This window comes from Bos grunniens, chromosome 2 (assembly GCF_055505025.1).
Source record: "Bos grunniens cultivar Pamir isolate PY7600 chromosome 2, Bosgru_T2T1.0, whole genome shotgun sequence".
Taxonomy (NCBI): Eukaryota; Metazoa; Chordata; class Mammalia; order Artiodactyla; family Bovidae; genus Bos; species Bos grunniens.
The window spans coordinates 15,573,614-15,591,891 of record NC_141166.1 but is presented as its reverse complement, the minus strand read 5'-3'; the positions used below and the strand labels follow the sequence as shown (position 1 = coordinate 15,591,891).

At 53.6% G+C, this 18,278-nt stretch overlaps 2 protein-coding genes across 9 annotated transcripts; one reads left to right on the top strand and one right to left on the bottom strand.

Moving 5' to 3' along the window:
* Positions 1–393: 393 nt before the first annotated feature.
* On the bottom strand, positions 394–11,219 carry TSSK3 (testis specific serine kinase 3). 4 transcript variants are annotated; one of them, XM_086334316.1, is made up of 4 exons: positions 10,998–11,219; positions 9,435–9,500; positions 8,646–8,853; positions 394–1,111 (listed from the first exon to the last, which is right to left on the bottom strand). In XM_086334316.1, the coding sequence occupies exon 4, from the start codon at positions 1,029–1,031 to the stop codon at positions 447–449; it is 585 nt and encodes a 194-aa protein (XP_086190442.1). In that variant the 5' UTR covers positions 1,032–1,111; positions 8,646–8,853; positions 9,435–9,500; positions 10,998–11,219; the 3' UTR covers positions 394–446. The 4 variants fall into 4 exon arrangements, 3 of the variants coding, with proteins under 3 accessions (XP_086190442.1, XP_086190438.1, XP_086190453.1); XM_086334312.1 differs by lacking the exon at positions 10,998–11,219 and adding an exon at positions 10,219–10,283; XR_015139652.1 differs by lacking the exons at positions 394–1,111; positions 10,998–11,219 and adding exons at positions 3,270–4,492; positions 10,219–10,283.
* FAM229A (family with sequence similarity 229 member A) lies at positions 2,215–3,746 on the top strand. Of its 5 annotated transcripts, none has more exons than XM_086334369.1 (3): positions 2,253–2,676; positions 2,758–2,904; positions 3,061–3,328. In XM_086334369.1, the coding sequence occupies exons 1-3, from the start codon at positions 2,540–2,542 to the stop codon at positions 3,161–3,163; spliced, it is 387 nt and encodes a 128-aa protein (XP_086190495.1). In that variant the 5' UTR covers positions 2,253–2,539; the 3' UTR covers positions 3,164–3,328. The 5 variants fall into 5 exon arrangements, with proteins under 5 accessions (XP_086190507.1, XP_086190495.1, XP_086190484.1 ...); XM_086334358.1 differs by lacking the exon at positions 3,061–3,328 and adding an exon at positions 3,590–3,746 and having other exon boundaries at positions 2,333–2,676; XM_086334346.1 differs by having other exon boundaries at positions 2,333–2,676; positions 3,009–3,328.
* Positions 11,220–18,278: the final 7,059 nt, after the last annotated feature.

Below are 18,278 nucleotides of genomic sequence, written 5' to 3'. Positions count from 1 at the left end.
CAGACTCACCTTGGCCTTTGGGGTGAGGAAGGGACAGGGACCCCAGAAGGCCTCTCACCAAGACAAGAAGTCAAGAGGCCGTTTCTGCATTCCCAACGCTTCTGCTTTTATTTGGAAAGGAAGATGCAACAACAGTGGTTCCAACTGTTCTTGGTCATTTTTCTCTCCTCCCCCTATATGTGTATGATTCTGGGGTCTATTTTAAGTAACTTTAGTTAAACACCTGTATGAAAATCACTTGTCAGCCATAATAAAAGGGACGTCTGAATGAGGCCCTCTGGTTCCATGAAGATCTTTAAAGGGAAAGAGAAGTAAGGCTGGGGAGGGTGTAGGTAAGTTTAGGATAAGTAAACTTAAAGTGTAAAATATATATATCACCATTTTAGAAGCGGGTTTTTGGGTTTGCTTTCTCCCCCTACTTTATTGGGGAGGACTTGCCATTGCTTTTACGAAGTGCTTGCTAGCCATGGATGCCAACTGACTTCTTCAATTGAAGGCCGGAGAATCATGTCTGGTTCCAGGAGCCGCTTGAGCAAGTCCTGGCATTCAGCCGAGATGCCCAGATGAGTGGGGAAGGACACCCCCTTCTGCTGCTGCCACAGCATCTTGGGGATGTCTGTGTCGTCAAAAGGCAGGCTGGCACAGAGCATGACGTGCAGGACCACGCCCATGCTCCAGATGTCACCCTTCCTGCTGTCGTGCGGGATACCCTGCAGCACTTCGGGGGCGGCATAGGCAGTGCTGCCGCAGAAGGTCTGGCTCAGCTCCCGGCGCGATTTGGGCAACACCTTGGCAAAGCCAAAGTCTGTCAGCTTCAGGTTGAAGCCCTGCAACAAGGCGTTCTCACACTTGAGGTCCCGGTGGGCCACGCCACAGCCATGGCAGTAGCGGATGGCCTCGACCATCTGACGGAAGAGGGCCTTGGCCCGGCTCTCGGGCAGTGGCCCCCCATTCAGCACACAGTCAAAGACATCCCCTCCTTCAGCCAGCTCCATCACCAGGTAGATTTTCCCGTCGGCAGACTCCAGCATCTCATACACTTGGATGATGTTCTTGTGGTCCAGAGTACGGACGATCTGGAGCTCCCGAGGCAGGAATCTCTGGATAAACTCTAAGGAAACAAAAGAGATGGAGAATCAAGTCCAGAAGAGCCTAACTCCTCCCTCTGTCTCCTGTCTTCCAACTTCTGTCTGCCCACCACGTCTGGGTTGTGGGCCTTGGTTCCCTTTAACAGCCTTCAGTGTCCAGCCGCCTGGACACTGCAGAGTGTTCACTTCTGTCTTTGTAGTTAATATATTATTCAAGGGAACTAGTCCGTCAGCCTCAGGGACTGTTGTGAGCAGCCTGTGAGACCATGGATAGCAAAGTGCTTTGGGAACTTTTAAACAAATCTACTAAACTCAGTTATGAGGCCTGATTTGCCCACAGCATGGTAAGCTAGACCCTCTCACCTGTGCCCCCTGACCCACAGTTCTTTCCATGAGCCCTGTCTTTTCCCCATCTCTCTCCCTTGCACCAGCTCCTGCCCTCTGCTACCCCTGGCCATGGCCTGGCCAATCAGTTGACCTCCTAGAATAAGAAAGGCCTAGTAGGCTCTGACTCTGCTTCTGAGGGTCCTTCACCGCCTGCCACATTCATTTTGGAGTTTGAGAAGGTGTGATTTTCCTGGACTTTCTCTGTTCCCCACTGACTGACTCCAGAGCCAGAGCCTCTCTTGCTTTCTTTAAGACTAAAGGGGAGGAGGGAATTGCTCCTTCTGACTGGAGGAAGCACCCACCCACCTCAGCCAGCCCTCCCTTCCTCCAAAGGGGCCCCAGCTCACCTTCTGGCCCTCCCATCTTGTCTATAATTTTAATTGCCACTTTTCTTTGGTGTTTTTTGGAAACTGCTTCTTTGACTTTTGAGTAGGTCCCTTCCCCAATGGTCTTGCCCAGCTGGTACCCATTGGAGAGCAGAAAGTCCTCCATGCTGTCTAGCACCTCCTTCCTTCCTATCACCCTCTCAGCTCATGCTGCCTCTGCGAGGCAGCGCTACTCCACCATCGCCCTCGGCCCGCTTCTTTTCCCCCCAAGGACTTCATCCGCAGCCGCCCCCAGCGCTACAACATTCTCCGTCTGGACACAGGAGCCGCGGGTGATGGGAAGGGAGAGGGTCAGACATTTTAAAACTCTGGCCCAATTGTGATGTAAATGCTGTGTGACCCTGGGCCAAAATGGGCAATGCCCCTATCTGCCCTCACCAACACCACCACTACCACCGCAAAACCCAGCACGGGTTAAGTCACCTCCGTGCCCCGCCCCCGCGCCAGGCAGTGAGTCGTAGCCCCGCCTGTAGGGGTTGCTGCGATGTCTGCGCTCGGCCCGGGATGCCAGGCTCTGTTCCGTGGACGCCCCCATCGGGCAGCAGGGGGTCTGCGCCACCCATGGCCAGAGCCCTCCAGCTCCCGGCTCGCCGCCGCGCTAAGTGCCCGGGCGGCGCGGGGTTCTCCCGGGTGGAGGAACGGGTTCTGTGAGGTCAGCGCGCCGCGGCCCGGGTCACAATGCAGCCCTCCCCCTCGACGCCCGGGCCGGGACGCGCCGCAGACACCTGCCCGGCTCCGCCTGGACCGGAGCGTCCTCCCGCGGCCAGGGCTCGGGCAGCTGCTTCCAGCCTGGGACTGGCCTCGGCCTCCGGCAGGTGAGCAACGGCCCGGGGGGCGGGCGCGGGGAGGGGGTGCCCGGCGGCCCGGGAGCGGCCTGACCGCCACTCCCCGCGCAGAGCGCCCCGGGGCCTGGACATGAGTGCCCAGGAGCCCCCGCAGGGTCGGAGATTCCCCATTGAGGCCGGAGACTCCCCTGGCCTTGCCGCCGCCCCCGAGTCCCAGGACAGCCCGGAGCCCGTAGCTACGGAGCACAACCCGGTCAGGTGAGGCCAGCGCCCCTGCCCGCGGCCCCTCCCCTGCCGGTTTTCGGTCCCCAGACCAACCCGCACCCACGGCCGAACCTCTAGGACTGATGCGCCCCCTACAGGATGGGACCGGCCGCCGCCTCAGCGCCCCCTGTCGCACCCCGCTTTCCGCAGGCCGCTTCGACGCTGCCCCGGCTGCCACTGCCTGACGCTGCTGCACATGCCCATCGACGTCTACCTGGCCATGGGCGGGAGCCCCCGGGCCCGCGCCACCTGAGTGCGCCTGCGCACGGCGGCTCCGCGGGAGCCGGGCGGGGACGGGGCCCGCTGCGGGCCACCACGCTGAGGTCGCGCGCGCGCCGAGCACGAGACAATGATGCACATTTTAAAATAAAAGAATGATGCACATTTTAATAAATCACAGCATAAACTGTTCTTTCCACTCCGGCTGGCCGTGTCTCTCTTATCCCGTCGGCTCGGGCCCGCCGGCTGCTCCGCCCCATCCAATATCACCTTTCCCTCTGCTGCTTCCTCCCTTGGGCCCAGCCCCAGGGGCCCGCCCTTCCCTCCGGGTCGGCTTGCTTCTGGCTGGGCACCAAACCCTCCCCTTTTTTTTTCACTGGTCACGACGCCCTCCAGGGCCGTGCTTCTGCTTGGGCGCTGCCCTCATCCTTCTCCCCGACACTCCCCTTTGTCTCTCCAGGAAAATCAGCATTACTGTTCTGGACTCTGGGGGCCCAGAAAAGCTTGAGACTGGAGGAGATGGACAGACAACTCAGAATAAAGAGAATGGCCACCTACCCCGGGCCCATTTAATTCTCCAAAGATGGAGTTTGGTTTTGCTGCCTTCTGTTTTGTGACCCTGAGTCTCTCTGGCTTTGTTGGAGGGATTAGGGGCTGCCCCACCATCTCGACCCCTGGTTTCTCCTAAGGACTGGTGGGGTCAGAGAGAGACTGGGGAAGAAGTCGTTTGAAAAACTGATTTCTTATTCCTATTTTACAGGTGAGGGAACTGAGTCTTAAGCCACTTGGGCCCTTGGCTGGGGCCCCCCAGGTGGCTGGTGATGCTAGTGCACTCCTCAGTGGCCTCAGACTTCAGGCAGCAAAATGCATCCCTAGGAGGAGCCCATGACAGGAGGGCTGCCTGGAGGCTGAATGAGTATTTCCCACCTTCTAATTTTGCTTTAATGAACCCTGTATTATTTTAATATCAGAAAAAAAAAACGTAACCCAAAGGTCAGGCTCAGTCTCCTGTCCCCTGAGATTTAAGGACACTTGACTCAACGCGGGGTTTCCCAGGTGGTGCTTGTGGTAAAGAACCCGCCTGCCAATGCAGGAGATGCAGGTTGGATCCTGGGTCAGGAAGATCCCCTGGAGGAGGACATGGCAACCTACTTGCCTGGAGAATCCCATGGACAGAGGAGCCTGGCAGGCTACAGTCCACAGGGTTGCGAAGAGTTGGACACAACTGAAGCGACTGAGCAGGCATGCACGCACATACATCCCTGATTATCTCCTCTGGGCAGGGAACATGGCTGCCTCAGCTTCGAAGTCCTGGGAAGTCAGCATTCCCTGGCAGTCCAGTGGTTAGGGCTCTGCACTTCCACTGCAGGGGGCACAAGTTCAATACCTGAGTGGGGAATGAAGATCCCAAATACCACACAACACAGCCCACCACCACCTAAAAATAAATCCCAGGAGGGGAGAGCTGCTTCCCCCAACATGATGTATCTATTCCTGGGAAGGGCAGTGATTGGCCCGTGTTTGGCCCAAATCACAAGCATATTCTTTGGGCCAGTTACCACTGTCAGAGAGATGGAAGACTACAGTTGACCAGGCTGAGCCACAGGTAAACCTATCCTTGAGGTGCAAGCACAGTCAGGTGATTGACAGCATCGCTAGACTAGAAAATAACGGGTAATGATGGAGAAAAAAGCATTGCAGGAGCAGAGACTGCTTATGCAATGATCAAGTACCCCTGGGAGGAAAAGAAGCCTGAAAAACAATGGATAGAGAGTTTGATAGGGGCCAGGGAACAATACAGCTCCATGGCAATGAGGAGCCTTGGAAAGTGTGACCAGGAGTCAGGCCACTGGGTTCTCTTTCAGGTTTTGTGCCTGTCTCAGTCAATACAGGTCTACTAGCCAGGCCTGTGCGGGAGGTCAGCCATGAAACTGACAAACATGACCCTTAACTCTCATGAAATTCACATGGCCTGGCAATGACCTGATGGGAGGCAGGTCCCTTCCTTCTGGACCCATTTCCTCACTGGCTTAAAAAAAATAAAAGCCTCAGCTGATCTCTATGGACCTTCCCAGCCCACAGAGGCAGAATTCTTCCCATTCTTCCTTTCTCTCTTATCTCCCTCATTTCCTTTCTCTAGGCTTCTGGAACCCTCCTTTCCTTCAAAAAAAAAAAACTTACTGCCTGGGAGTTTCCTTAGTGGTTAGGATAACGGCATTTCATTCTCATGGCCCCGGTTCAATCCCTGGTCAGGGAACTGAGATCTCACAAGCTGTGAGACGTGGCCAAAAAAGAAGAGGGGAAATCAAAAACTTACTGCCACTTTCATTTGTTTGGTTAGTGAGGGATAACAAAAAATACAGACAAACACCTTGCCAATAGGCCAGACTCTGGAGCTAGATAGCTCCAGAATGGCCAGGAGCAAGAGGAAAGGGCATTCCAGGTGGAAGGAATACCGTGGGCAAAGGCCTGGAGGCAGGGAAGTTTAAGGAATTCAGTTCAACCAACTTTCACTAACACCTACCTGGGCCACACCAGGTGGTGACAGGTCCCTTCCCCTTGGAGAGCTCAGAATTCAAGGGACCCAGGGATGAGTTAACAGAAGAGAAGCTGGATGAGGGAGACCTTGTGTTTGAACTTGTTCTGTAGGTGACAGGTAGAGTGCCAGGCTCCAACCGGGGTCACTTAACTATTTTTCTTTTCCTTTTCCATCATGTTCTCTGTTGCTTCTTCCTTTTTCCCCCAGGAAAAACCACTGGCCTAAACTCTAGTCCTAGATTTGAGTCCTGATTGTCATTTACTAGCTGTGCAACCTTGGGCTAATTACTTAGCCTCTCTGAGTCTCTTTCCAAATCTGTAAAACAGGGCTAATAACATCTGGTGGAAGGTTTCAGTAAAGTCATGCACCAGGCAGGAATCTCAGGCACAGCTAGCACTGAGCAAAAGAGGACACTGCCTTTGGCTTCAAGGGGCAGCAGAGAGCCAGCTAGCCATGTCCCCAAGGGCTGGGTATCTGGAATCTCTCTTGCCTCCCTTTGTCAGGTTCCTATCAGTCCTGCTCAGGAGCTAAGGAACTTGGGAGCAGGGGGCATTTTCAGGGGAGTCCCCAGGTAGGAAAAGCAGAACTGCCTTCCTCACTCTAGAGGATAAAGCTGTCCCCAGACCCAAAGCTACCCAGGTGTCGCTAGTAGTAAAGAACCCATCTGCCAATGCAGGAGACGTAAGAGACGTGAGTTCAATCCCTGGGTCTGGAAGATCGCCTGAAGAAAGGAATGGCAACACACTTCAGTATTCTTGCCTGGAGAATCCCAATGGACAGAGGATCCTGGTGGGCTACATTCCATGGGGTTGCAAAGAGTTAGACATGACTGAAGTAACTTAGCATGCATGCAGACCCCAAAGCAGGACCCCCACATCCCAGCCTCATTTTATGCCTGAGGAATGGGGAGGGGCCCAGTCAAAGAAGGATACTCAAATCCCTGCTTTCCCCGACTTCTCTCTCAAACACCTTATTAGCCAGCCCCTCCCTAAGGGACCCTCTTTTAGAAGGAGGGGGCGAAGTACAGATGGACCCCCCCCTCAGGTTACCATGGAGATGGCAGGGAAAGGGTTGCTGTATCGCCATGGCAACAATTGACGTCAGCACTACCCTTTCTCATTGCTTGATATGAGAGGGGGGCAGCCACCCCAACCACAAGCAAATCCCCCACAAAGCCTCCTCCCTTTACTGAGCCAATCAACCAAGGGGTCGACAGGCTTAATATAGCACAGGAGTTAAAAGCACAGACTCTGATGTCAGTCAAACCTTGGTTCAAATCCTCTTTGTGCATGGTTTTAGCTGTTTAAATTTGAGCAAGTCCCTTAACCCTGGAAGACTAGTATGTACAATGGGGATAGAAAGCTACATGCCTTCAAGGGTTAATGTGAGGACTGCAGGGGATCATGCAGGTGACGGGCATTAGGCCAGTTTATGGGAAGTGCACACTGATGTTAGTGACTCTCTAGAATCCTGGGGACCTGTCAGGGCATTGTGGCTTTTCAGATATAGATTCACAGCCCCTAAAAGGCTTCCAGGATTCCTAAGGACTGGCCCTGAGTTTGAGCACCTCAGAACTGGCGGCGGGGAGTGGAGGGCAGGTATTTCCTTGGCGGGACAGTGGATAAGAATCCACCTGCCAGTGCAGAGGACACGGGTTCAATCCCTGGTCTGGGACGATCCCACATGCCATGGAGCAACTAAGCCTGAACACAACTACTGAAGCCCACACACCCTAAAGCCTGTGCTCCACAAGACAAGCCACCACAATGAGAAGCCCACGTACCGCAACTAGAGAAAACCCACATGCAGCAACAAAGACCCAGAGCAACCAAAAGTAAAAATTAATTGATTAATTAAAGAAGGAATGGGGGAGGTGAATCCAGAGACAGTGGAATTTCCCGACTCTGAAGAAACCCCAGATGCCACTTTCCTTGAAACCTCATCACATCCGAACCCTGACCCAACTTCCTTTTCCTCCGCCCATCTGCCTCCTTCTCCTAGGCCTTCTTAGCAGCCATCTACCTCTTGACACTCCACTTGCTCCTCTAGGAAAAAGCATGGATGAGGGCCATTGGGAGACATCAGGCAATCTGACACCAGGTAGATCAGTGGGTTGGACCCCACAGGGATCCACGGTCCTCTCCGCACCCTCCCTTGGGGTGAAGACACTGGAATCATTCTCACTCCCTCTCATTTCCCCAGGCCCCAGTCCAGGTGCCCACAGTTGATTCTCTAATTCTACTGTATTGCCCTGAATCAGACTCCAATTGCTACTCATCTGGATTACTCCAGCGGCCCCCCAACCTATTTTTTTCTTTTTTTTTTTAATACTTTTTATTGATTTATTTGACTGAGTTGGGTCTTCATTGTGGCCCCTGGGATCCTCACTGTGTCATGTGAGATCTTTCATTGTGGCACATGGGCTCACTATTTGTGGCACAGACTCTCTAGTTGTGGCACTTGGGCTCACTACTTGTGGCACAGAGGCTCAGTTGCTCTGCAGCCTGTGGGATCTTGGTTCCTTGACCAGGGATCAAACCCACAGCCTCTGCAAGGAAGTCTCCTTCTAACTGGTCATATGGTCTTGTACTTCCTTCCCTGCTTGATTCCTCCAGCCCCGAATTATTCTATAAAGACCACAACCCAGCCATGTAATTCTCCTATTTAAATCTCACCAATGGCTCCTTTACATCACTTGCCCAACCACGAGGACACCCCTGAGTTCACAAAACCTTCTTTCCACCTTTCAACATGCTGTTCCTTCTGCCTGGAATAGCCTCCTCACTCACTTTACCCCTCAGATCTCCACCAATTGTCAGTCCTCAAAGAAGGTTCCTCTGACTACCTGTCCGTTCCTTCCCAGAGCAGCTGCTTGTCCCACTGTGTACTCGCTTCTTCCCTGATCCTCCCACTGTGTACTCGCTTCTTCCCTGATCCTTGCTGAATGCCTATTTACCCCATTACACTACAGACTCACCAAGGGCGGAGGCTGTGTCATATTCATCCTGACATCCTGGGGCCAAGAATGGAAGGGCTCAGGAGTTGGTAGAATGGTTGTCATTAGACTGGCTACTGAACAATGGCTTGATGGGTCCACAGAGGAGAGGCCGAGAGCGGTGAGGTGAAGGAATAGCAGAGGCGGTTGGGGGATCTGGAATGGCCTCCCTAAGGAACTGACCCTGAAACTAAAATGAGATGCGGTTACCCACACAAGGACAGGGCAGTGGGAAATATCCCCAACCCCGAGACTGGTCTGTGCCACGATGAACATAGTGCTGATGACACTGTGAAGAGGGAAACATTCAAGTCTTGGAAAGACGGCCGTAGCTGCTCTGTAAGAACAGACCCTGGAAGAGATGGCAAGTAGCAGCAGAGAGATCATTCAGGAAGCTGCAACCTCCCAGATAAAAGGCGATGGGGCCTTGGACCAGGTGTGAGCAGAGGAGATGGAGAAAAGCAACTGCATTTTAGACATCCTGGAGAGGACAGGATTTTGTAACTGCTTGACTATGAAAATGTAGAGACAGGGAAGAATCTAGAACCAAGCCCAGATTTCCAGTTCAGGCAACGGAGGAAACAGCCAAGCTGGGGAACATGGGAGGGACAGGTATGGGGCATGTCTTCTGTGAAGTGCGACATCCAGAAGAAGGGGGCCAGGAGACAGGTCTTGGGGAAGGGAAGAGGGGTATGGGAGAGAGAAGTGAGTCTCTGACAAAGGTGGGCATTAAAGGCACAGGAACTGACAAGATCCCTGGGACATACTTACAAGGCCCAAGAACACCCATGGTTAGGCAGTGAGCAACAGATGAGAAATTTGCCACATGGCGGCAACCTGTAAGATAGTAAATAAGTCAAGACTGCAGTGTTCAGAAAAACAAAGGCCCAAAAATATTTCAAATAGGAAAGAGTGTTTGTGTCAAAGTCGGTCACTGCTAAAGGGTCAAGTCAGATAATGACTCATGAGCATCCCTGGGATTTAGCAACAAGGAGGTCAGTGGTGACCTTGAGGAGCTGTTCCCGTGGAATGGTGAGGGAGGGAGCCAGATTGCAGGGGCAGGGTGGGGAAGTAGAAACAACATGTGCACACAACTCTTGCAAGAATCTTGGCTGTGAAAGGGAGCTGGAGAAGGACCCAGGGTCGAAGGAAGGCTTTCTTCTTTTTCAAAGATAGGAAAGACTAGAGCCTGTTTGTTTGCTGCTGGGAAAGAGCCATCAGGGAGTCAGAGGTTGGAGACAGGGAAAGGAGGAAGGGATGAAAGGAGGGAAATTCCCCAAGGAGAGAAAAGAGAAGGTGAAATCCCCAAATATGGCCACACAACTGGGGGGAGGGTGGTGACAAGCCTGTACAGGATTCCGGGGACTCCGAATAGCTGCCCACTCTTCCCAGCAGCCAGTGTGAGTCACTGGGGGAAACAGCCCAAACTGGCAGTGTAGGAAAGGGCACAGGGCCAACATGTTCCCCAGGGGGTGGGGGAGCAGGGCCCAGCCTGGGCTATGAGCCCTGAACCCCATGCCCTGAGCAGGACAAGGGCACAGGGAAGTTGTCTCACCCTTTGTAGGGGCAGGCAGAGCAAACTGGCTTTTCACTGTCCCTTTCTGAATCTGTTTCCCTTTCTGCAAAAAAACTTAGGTTAGGGTTTTTAACTTTTTGAGGGGACAGGAGGGTGGGACAGGTGTCAGGGACCCTTTCTAGATTTCTAGATTCCTTCCAGAAATATATGTGTATTTGAACTTGGCAGACAGTTTAGTGAAGACCCACAGACTCATCCCTGGCTTCCAGATAAGAATTCTGAACTAGAGTTGGCTGAGGAGTTTTCTGCCTCTGATTTAGTTTCCTGGAGCAAGGGAAAGGCTCCTGTAAGGGCCAGGGAGACAGAGGTGGGGAGCTCTGAAGCCTGGAAACAGTGAGGCCTTTTGAGGTGTGGCGTCTTCCTGAGCACACCATCAGGGGTGTGTAAGCAGAAGATGGAGGCCCCTGGTTGAAATAAAAGGAAGGGTTGATCCAAACAGCAGCTGACCTTTCCTGGGCCCCTCTTGCTGCCTCTGTCCTTGTCTTTCTGTCCCTGACCCTGTGGGACTAGCGTCTCAGGGAATCCCCCGGCAGTGGTGACCAACCCCCGCCCCTTGAAGCGGCTGGTGAAGAAAGACCACCGACTAGACCCCGCCAGAGGGCCTGGTGCCGCCCCACTCCTCTCTGGCAGCTGAGGCCTCCTGCTAAAAACAGCGGGGCCCGAGGGGAATATGGGCTTTCAGGCCTCCCCCTCCACGTCCCAGCAGGTATTAAAAGAGGCCGAAGAGGACCAGGCGGCCTGGACACTATGCTATTCACCGAGACTGCCCACTTGGTGGTGAATTTTCTTCTGTCCTGGTGAAGGGGTCCAGAGGAGGGTGCCGGCGAGATAAAGGCCCCGGGTCTGGCAGCTTGGGGGGAGGAGAAGCGCAGGTCCTTGGGAAGATCCTGAGAGGGGCCTCCAATCTCCCTTCTCCCCAGCATGGGCCAGGAGTGATCCCGACCCTCGCCCCGACGCGTCTGATCCGAGGCGGCCGCCTCCTCCCAGCGTGCCGCGCCTCCTGGGGTGACCGCTGCCCTGTCTCCCCTACGGGCGCCCCAAGGCCACGCCCCCTTACTGCCTGGACTAGGAGTTATGTTTCTAGGGCTGCCGGAGCCCGGTCTTGCTGGCGCCCGCGACCCGCCGAAGCCTGGGCGACTACTGGATGAGCCCGCAGGGCAGCCGCCCACCGGGCACCTCCTGGCGCTGGCCCGCGCACAACCTGCTACTGCTGCCGGGGGCCACTGGGGTGGCGGACGGGGCCCAGGTGCACTGGCCCAGCTGCTACGGAGCGGGCCCGCGCCTCCTGTGAGCGCGCGGGGCGGGGCGGGGCGGAGGCGGAGGCCCCCGGAGGGCGGGGCGGAGGGCCTCGGATGGAGGGGCGGAGCCTACGGCGGGGGCGGGGTCTGTGGAAGGGGCGGATCCTCAGACCCGAGGGTCCGTCAGGGGTTGGATAGGCTGGCTTGACTGTGCCTGGGAGAGAGAGGAGGGAGCGGAACTGGGTGGTTAAGGGCGGGGCCTGAAGCAACTGTCCACGGAAGGCAGTGGGCGTAATCCCAGAGCGAGTGGGATTTGGCCCCGTCCTGGCGGCCCAGTTTTTCCTCCCTAGGTGGAAGCACAGGTGGCAGAATATTAACTACGAATACCTGGGCAGGAAGAAGGGAGATCTAGCTCCCCGGCATCCCCGAGAGCCGGTGAAGGGCGGGGCCCAAAGAGGGCGCGACCTCGGAGGGGCGGGCCTATAGGCGGGGCCTGGCGGAGGTAGGGGTGGGGAAGGGTGATGCCCGGACACGAGGTCAGTCCGCCTTGCCTTCCAGACTCGAGGACCCAGAGGGAATGAACCGCAGTGAGAAAGGCCCCGCGGGCTGGGCGTGGGGTTTCTGCGGGGTTATTCATCCCTGCCCTTTTCAAACCACCACAGATATTTTTAAAGGAGATTGACAGATTCGTCTCTATTAAAAGTTCTGTTCATCAAAAGACAACTAAAGGGGTAGAATAGAGTTTCAAAGAGGGCTCTTCAAACACAATGCCAACTTGAGCCCAGCGCAGGGAGTGTGGAAACCAGAATAGATCATGCCCTTGGCCACCAACTGGGTCAGTTTCAGGACAAGAGTGACCCCAGCCCCAGGCTTGGTGACCAAGCTGAATGACCTAAGTGAATTGGTCTGCTTGAAGGACACTCCCCCGTGTGCCTGTGTGTGCTTCACATTTGGGGGCATCTCTGAATGTTGCATCACTTCTGCACATGGTTCTGTTTCTCTGTGTCTCTGTCCCTTGTCTCTGTGTCCATTCATTTATTCAGCAAGTATTTATCAGGGCCTATTTTAGAGGGTTGTGTCAGATTTATATTCTGAATCACTGAGTTCAAATTGGTGAAAAGAATAGTTGAGGCTCCCTCATGGAGCTTACATTCTGATGGGGAAACAACAATAAAGAGAAGTCAGAGATAAACACCGTGCTGTGTTTGAGAAGGATGAAGTGGGCCAAGTGCTGTGTTGTATGGAGAGGGCACAACCTGTGTCTTGTTCACAGATCCAGAACAATGCCTGACTCATAACAGGGGCTCACTAAAGGGTGCATTAATGGATGGGTTGGCCAGGAGGTCCTATCTGAGGAGGTAACTGTAGATCAAGGCTTGAAGGGTGAGAGAGCAGCCACTTCAGACTCCGGGAAGAATGTTCTGGCTGGAGGGAACAGCCTGCATGTTTGTCTCTTGGGTGGCCCTTTGCCTTTAGCTATCTATCTTGTAATACCCCTTTGGCTATGTCTCTGTTCTTTTCTGTTGTCTCTCTGATGTTGGGAGCCGGGGGTGGTGGGTTGGGATAGGGGAGTGGGGATGAGATGGGTTTCAATAGGGCCCTCCAAGGTCTCTGGAAGTGAGGTCACTGCTGAGTTGATTCACTCCACTGGCCCACTCTGGCCTAACCTGCCTGGTCTGGACATTCCCCTGGAAGCAACCCCTCCCCTCAGCAGCCTCAGTCCCACGATCTCTGGCTCCTTCCCAGGATAGCATCCTGCAGTCCGGAAGGAAGTCCTTCGTTCTGTCTAACCACAGTCCCTGCTGCGGCAACCACAGCCCTTTCCTCTCATTCTGCCCCATGGACAGAGGGGAGGAGATGGGCTGGCCCTGTGGCAGCAGATCCTGCCTGGACAGAGAGCCCAGTAAAAACCTGACAGAGTGAAGGTGGCAACCCCTCTGCAACCACAGGGAGGGGAACCTCAGAGGGGCAAAGACGATCACGGATCTTAGGAGCCTCTGCCACATCCATTATTTCTTTTAATCCTTCAACATTCCATTTTATAGATGGAAACTCAGGCAGGTCCAGAGAGGAAAACAGGGCAGAACTGAGACCACAACCCAGGTCTCTTGATAAAATAGTTATAATCATAACACTTAATATTTATTCCACATTTACTTTCGGCCAGTTATTATGCTAAAACTTTTCATGCTTCATCACAACCCTTGAGGTAGGTACCATTGATGTTCCCATTATCCACATATAAGGAGACTGAGGCTCAGAGCCATTAAGTGACTTGTCCAAGGACACCCACAAGTTCACAGTAGAGCTGCACAGGAGCCAGGACAGTCTGGTGTGCTCAGCTGCACACCCTGTGCCCCAGGTCCCAGAGGAGTGTCACTGATGTCTGTTTTCCAGGAATTTGGGGAGACAGCTTCAGGTTCATCACATGATGGTCCCGAGGCTAACTTGTGCCAAGCCAGGATGAGCAGGAAGATGGCCCAGGAGCACTGCACAGTCCTCTGTCCCCTTTCTGTGGGTGAAGATTGTCCCTTTGCCCTCTCCTGGATCTCTGTGTTCCCGCCCTTCACTGACCAAATAAAGAGCTCTCTGGCTCTCCCTACTTTGGGGGGTAATGATCTGTGTCCTCCCCAGCCACACACACTGAGTTAGACTGAACCCACAGAGCTGGGAGGAACTTTGCAGCCACCCTTGAATGTCCCACTGCACCCATGACCCCCATGGGGTACGCTGGGTGAACCCAATGTGTTCTAGCTCCCCAGACTCTCGCAGGTCATAGAAAAAGGCAGAGGCATACACTAGCTCAGTAAGGTGCCACAGGAGGGTGACATTAGTTTGTTTGGGGCATAGTGATTCCTCTGTGAGGTCAGGAAACCCCCCACCACCCTCTTTTTTTAACCGTACTACATGCCATGTGGGATCTTAATTCCCTGACTAGAGATCAGGGGTCAAACCCATGCCCCCTTCAGTGGAAGCTCGGAGTCTTAACCACTGGGCTTCCAGGGAAGACCCCCAGGAAAGCCTTGGAGGAGTTCCTTGAGTTGAGTCTCCACAGATAGGCAGGCCCTGGGTGCTACACAGGAAGTAGCAATCCAAGCAGAACTGGCAGCACGGAGAAAGGTTTGGTGATTTGCAGGCTGCAGTGGTGTTGTTGAAGCTGTCATCCCGCTGAGGGAACCATGAGATTGGCAGCCAGGGCTCTCTGTCTAAGGTGGAGCTAGCTGGGCCTGGAGCTTCTAGGACCTTGAAAGCCAGGATGAGGGGTTGGACATGCTCTGGGAGGAAGTAGAGAGCCATGGAAAGGTTTAAAGCAAAGGAGGAACATGATCCCCTCGTGGCATCTCTAGGCCTACAGCCCTCCCAGGGTCTCAGAGTCCACTCTGGTGGGCAATGAGTGGTCTCCGGCCCTCAGATAGGTCCAAAGCCCTAGGCAACTGTCCCTGTCCCCTTTGCACTCTCTTGCAGGTCCTACCTGGGACTGAGGCTGGGAGTGGATCAGCTCAAGCCTCCCTGCAGGGATCTGGCAGAGGGGACTGATGGTTTGAGCCATCTTTGGGCAGGTACCCTGACTCAACTGCTCTGTGGTCAACAGCATCCCACTCCCCCTTCATAAGACTCACTTGTGACCCATCCCCTGTCCTTTTGGGGGGATGTCTCAGTCATATTAACAGGTAACTGCAGGACAGCAGCCCCCACTTCCCATACCCAGAGTCGGCTCCCTTCCTCCTCTAGCCCCCCTCCCTCCAACGGAACCTCGCCCCCATCTCTGGTGCTCTCCACTCCCTGAATGTCTCTGCACTTTATCTCCACCTCTGCCCTCTGCCCTTGCTAGTTCAGGCCACCTTCACTGTTGTCTGGACCAGTCTGACCAACCGTTCCCTGCTTTATCTTGCCTCCAACTCTGTCCTTTTTTGATCTGTGTCCTGAGCCTGTTGTTCTGTGTCTTGTAGGTCCCTGTGGCACATCCAGGGTGGTCTCCAAGGGAGCCAGAGTTCTGGAGAGATCTGGGCTGAAGATAGAGATTTCATAATGGTCAGCATACAGATTCTCCTATAGATACACATAGAGAAGGACAGAGAAGAGAGACAGAGACAGATAGACACACACATACAGGGATCTTCTCTCCAACACAGATTTCATTCCAGATGCCTAGATCCTAACAACATTCCAAAGGCACCTCGACTTAACCTGTCCAAAGCTGACCTCTCCATTTCTGTGGTGCCCCACTGCTCCTCCTCTCGACCTCCTGTGTGCAACTTGGCACCTCCTTCCCCCCATTTCCCAAGCCAGACCCGCAGGCACCATCCTTGGCCCTCCCTCCTGACTCCCATCATCCTGTCTTTTGTTAAGACTTGTTACTTCTGCCCCCTAAACCCCTCTATATCTCTCCTCCTCTGTCTTCCTCCATCTTCAGCAGCATCTGACCTGGCAGATCACACACTCCTTCTAGAAGCCATTTCCTCCCTCAGTCTTCAGGATACCCTGCTCCTGGTTCTCTTCACTTCTCTGCCCATGAGCTGAATCCACCTGCTGGCTCCCCCTCCAGAGTCTCAATGCTGGAGAGGCCCTGGCGGTGTCTTCTTGAGCCACTTCTCTCAGTGGATCTCGTCCAGTCCTGTGGCTTCAAATCTGGGAGGCCTCCAAAGCTCTCCTTTGGAGTCCAGGCTCATAGATCTATTAACTGCCAGCCTGATGTCTCCACGGGGACGCTAATAGGCATCTCAAACTGAAGCTCCAAGGCCCTGCTCGTAGTCCCCAGCCCTGAGGACAGAGTCTAGTCTAACCCAGGAAGTGTTGGTGTTGGCTCACTCTCCCCTCTCTCTTTAGTGCAGGTTCCTACCATCTCTTCCCATCATGGATTATTTCAACATCCCTTCTTACATAGCAGAGAAGAAAGACAATTCCAGGTGAATAGAGGAAGGCGAGCAGGCTAGGTCTTGGGGGAAAGCCCAGAGTGTGCTATGGGGAATCAGTGAGGATCTCAAATGTAAGGCACAGACTTTCCTCTGAGGGCAGTAGGGAGCCACAGAAAGGTTTGAAGCCAAGCGGGATGTGTTTGATTCTACATTTCTTTCATTCATTCCTTCACTCATTTACTCCATCTGTCAACAGATTATTCATTGAGCACCCCCTACTGGAAAGTAATTCTCAGGTAGAGGAGAATGAATGGAGGGGCTGGACTTGTGCAGAGAGACAAGTGAGAAGGCTCATGAAATGGCCCAGGTCCAGGTGAGAAGGGCCAATCGTGGAGATGGAGATGGAGGAGGATGAGCTGATGGCGGTGGCCTGGTTATGCAGCACCAGGTTCCTGGTTTGGGCAGCTGAGTAGTGGGAACTCTCAGCCCAGGAGTGTGGAATGTGTGGTGGGAGAGCCATCTCTTCCTCCTGGGGAATCTGGAAAGTCCTTGGGAGTGGTTTAAGAGAAAGCAGAGGGACTTCCCTGGTGATCCAGTGGGTAATAAGAGCCCATGCTTCCACTGCAGGAGGCATGGGTTCTATCCCTGGTCAGGGAACTAAGATCCCATATGCCACATGGCAAGAAAAAGAGAGAGAGAAAGAGAAGAGCAGAAATTCAGCAAGTAGAGAAGTGGAAAGAGGCATTCTAGGTGGAGGGAACAGACTGTTCAAAGGCCCTGAGGTAGGAGAAGATCAGCCCTGAGGACCTAAAAAGCCAAGAGAGTTGAAGATCAATAGGCCAAGAAGAAAGAGAAGGGAAGTGAAGCTGGGAGTCCCATCTCTGAGGCACAATCTGGAGCATTGCAGGCTGGTCCCCAGAGATGCCAGACCCCCCTATGCAGACAGATGGGAGGGAAGGAGAATGTGAGGAGGAGCTGCGAGGAGACAGATGATGTGCACGTCAAGGGGTGTCCAGAGTATGTCTTTTCTGGGAAAAATCACTAAAAGAAGGTCCCTGGGGGATACTTCTGGAGTGTGAGAGAAAAGGAAGAGAATCCTCAGGGTTCTGGGGAGAGGCAGATTCCTTTACCATTTAAGGAACTGATTGAGCCCAGTAAATTTCCCTCTGAACACTTCAGCATCCTTTGAACAGTCCCTCCACCACCTGCCCAGGAAGAAAGTTGATGGAGGGAATACAAGGTTATCCCAGGGCAGTCCTAGATACCCACCTCCTCTCTCTAGGGTAGGAAGGGAAGAGAATGGCCCTGGCCCAGGATTTCACGTAATCACACTTAGGAACATTGTCAACTTTTCCCACATGCTGGGCACCTCAGGTGCTTAGTTCTTAGGGCTTTATGTCATGATATTAGGTCGTTCATCTCACAATAACCCTGAGAAATGGGTATAATCATCATTCCTATTTTACAGATATGGAGACTGAGGCTCAGAGCAGGCCTAAAGACACATAGCTGAGACATGATGGAGCCAGTTCTTTACCACTAACATTGCCTCAACACAACAATACCTACTGAACCCTTCAGTTCAGTTCAGTTCAGTTGCTCAGTTGTGTCCAACTCTTTGAGACCCCATGGACTGCAGCATGCCAGGCTTCCCTGTCCATCACCAACTCCCAGAACTTACTCAAATTCATGTCCAGCAAGTCGGTGATGCCATCCAACCATCTCATCCTCTGTCATCCCCTTCTCCTCCCACCTTCAACCTTTCTCAGCATTAGGGTCTTTTCCAATGAGTTAGTTCTTTGCATCAGGCGGCCAAAGTACTGGAGTTTCAGCTTCAGCATCAGTCCTTCCAATGAATATTCAGGACTGATTTCCTTTAGGAGGGACTGGTTGGATCTCCTTGCAGTCCAAGGGACTCTCAAGAGTCTTCTCCAACACCACATCG

What these genes read in the sequence shown, in the direction of transcription:
- FAM229A (XM_086334346.1), top strand. Translation starts at nt 2,540, where the DNA reads ATGCAGCCCTCCCCCTCGACGCCCGGGCCGGGACGCGCCGCAGACACC. An exon ending in CTGGCCTCGGCCTCCGGCAG is followed by an intron (nt 2,677 to 2,757) that starts GTGAGCAACGGC and finishes CTCCCCGCGCAG; the next exon opens with AGCGCCCCGGGGCCTGGACA. An exon ending in ACGGAGCACAACCCGGTCAG is followed by an intron (nt 2,905 to 3,008) that starts GTGAGGCCAGCG and finishes CGCCCCCTACAG; the next exon opens with GATGGGACCGGCCGCCGCCT.
- TSSK3 (XM_086334327.1), bottom strand. Translation starts at nt 1,967, where the DNA reads ATGGAGGACTTTCTGCTCTCCAATGGGTACCAGCTGGGCAAGACCATT. An exon ending in CAAGATGGGAGGGCCAGAAG is followed by an intron (nt 1,112 to 1,822) that starts GTGAGCTGGGGC and finishes TTGTTTCCTTAG; the next exon opens with AGTTTATCCAGAGATTCCTG.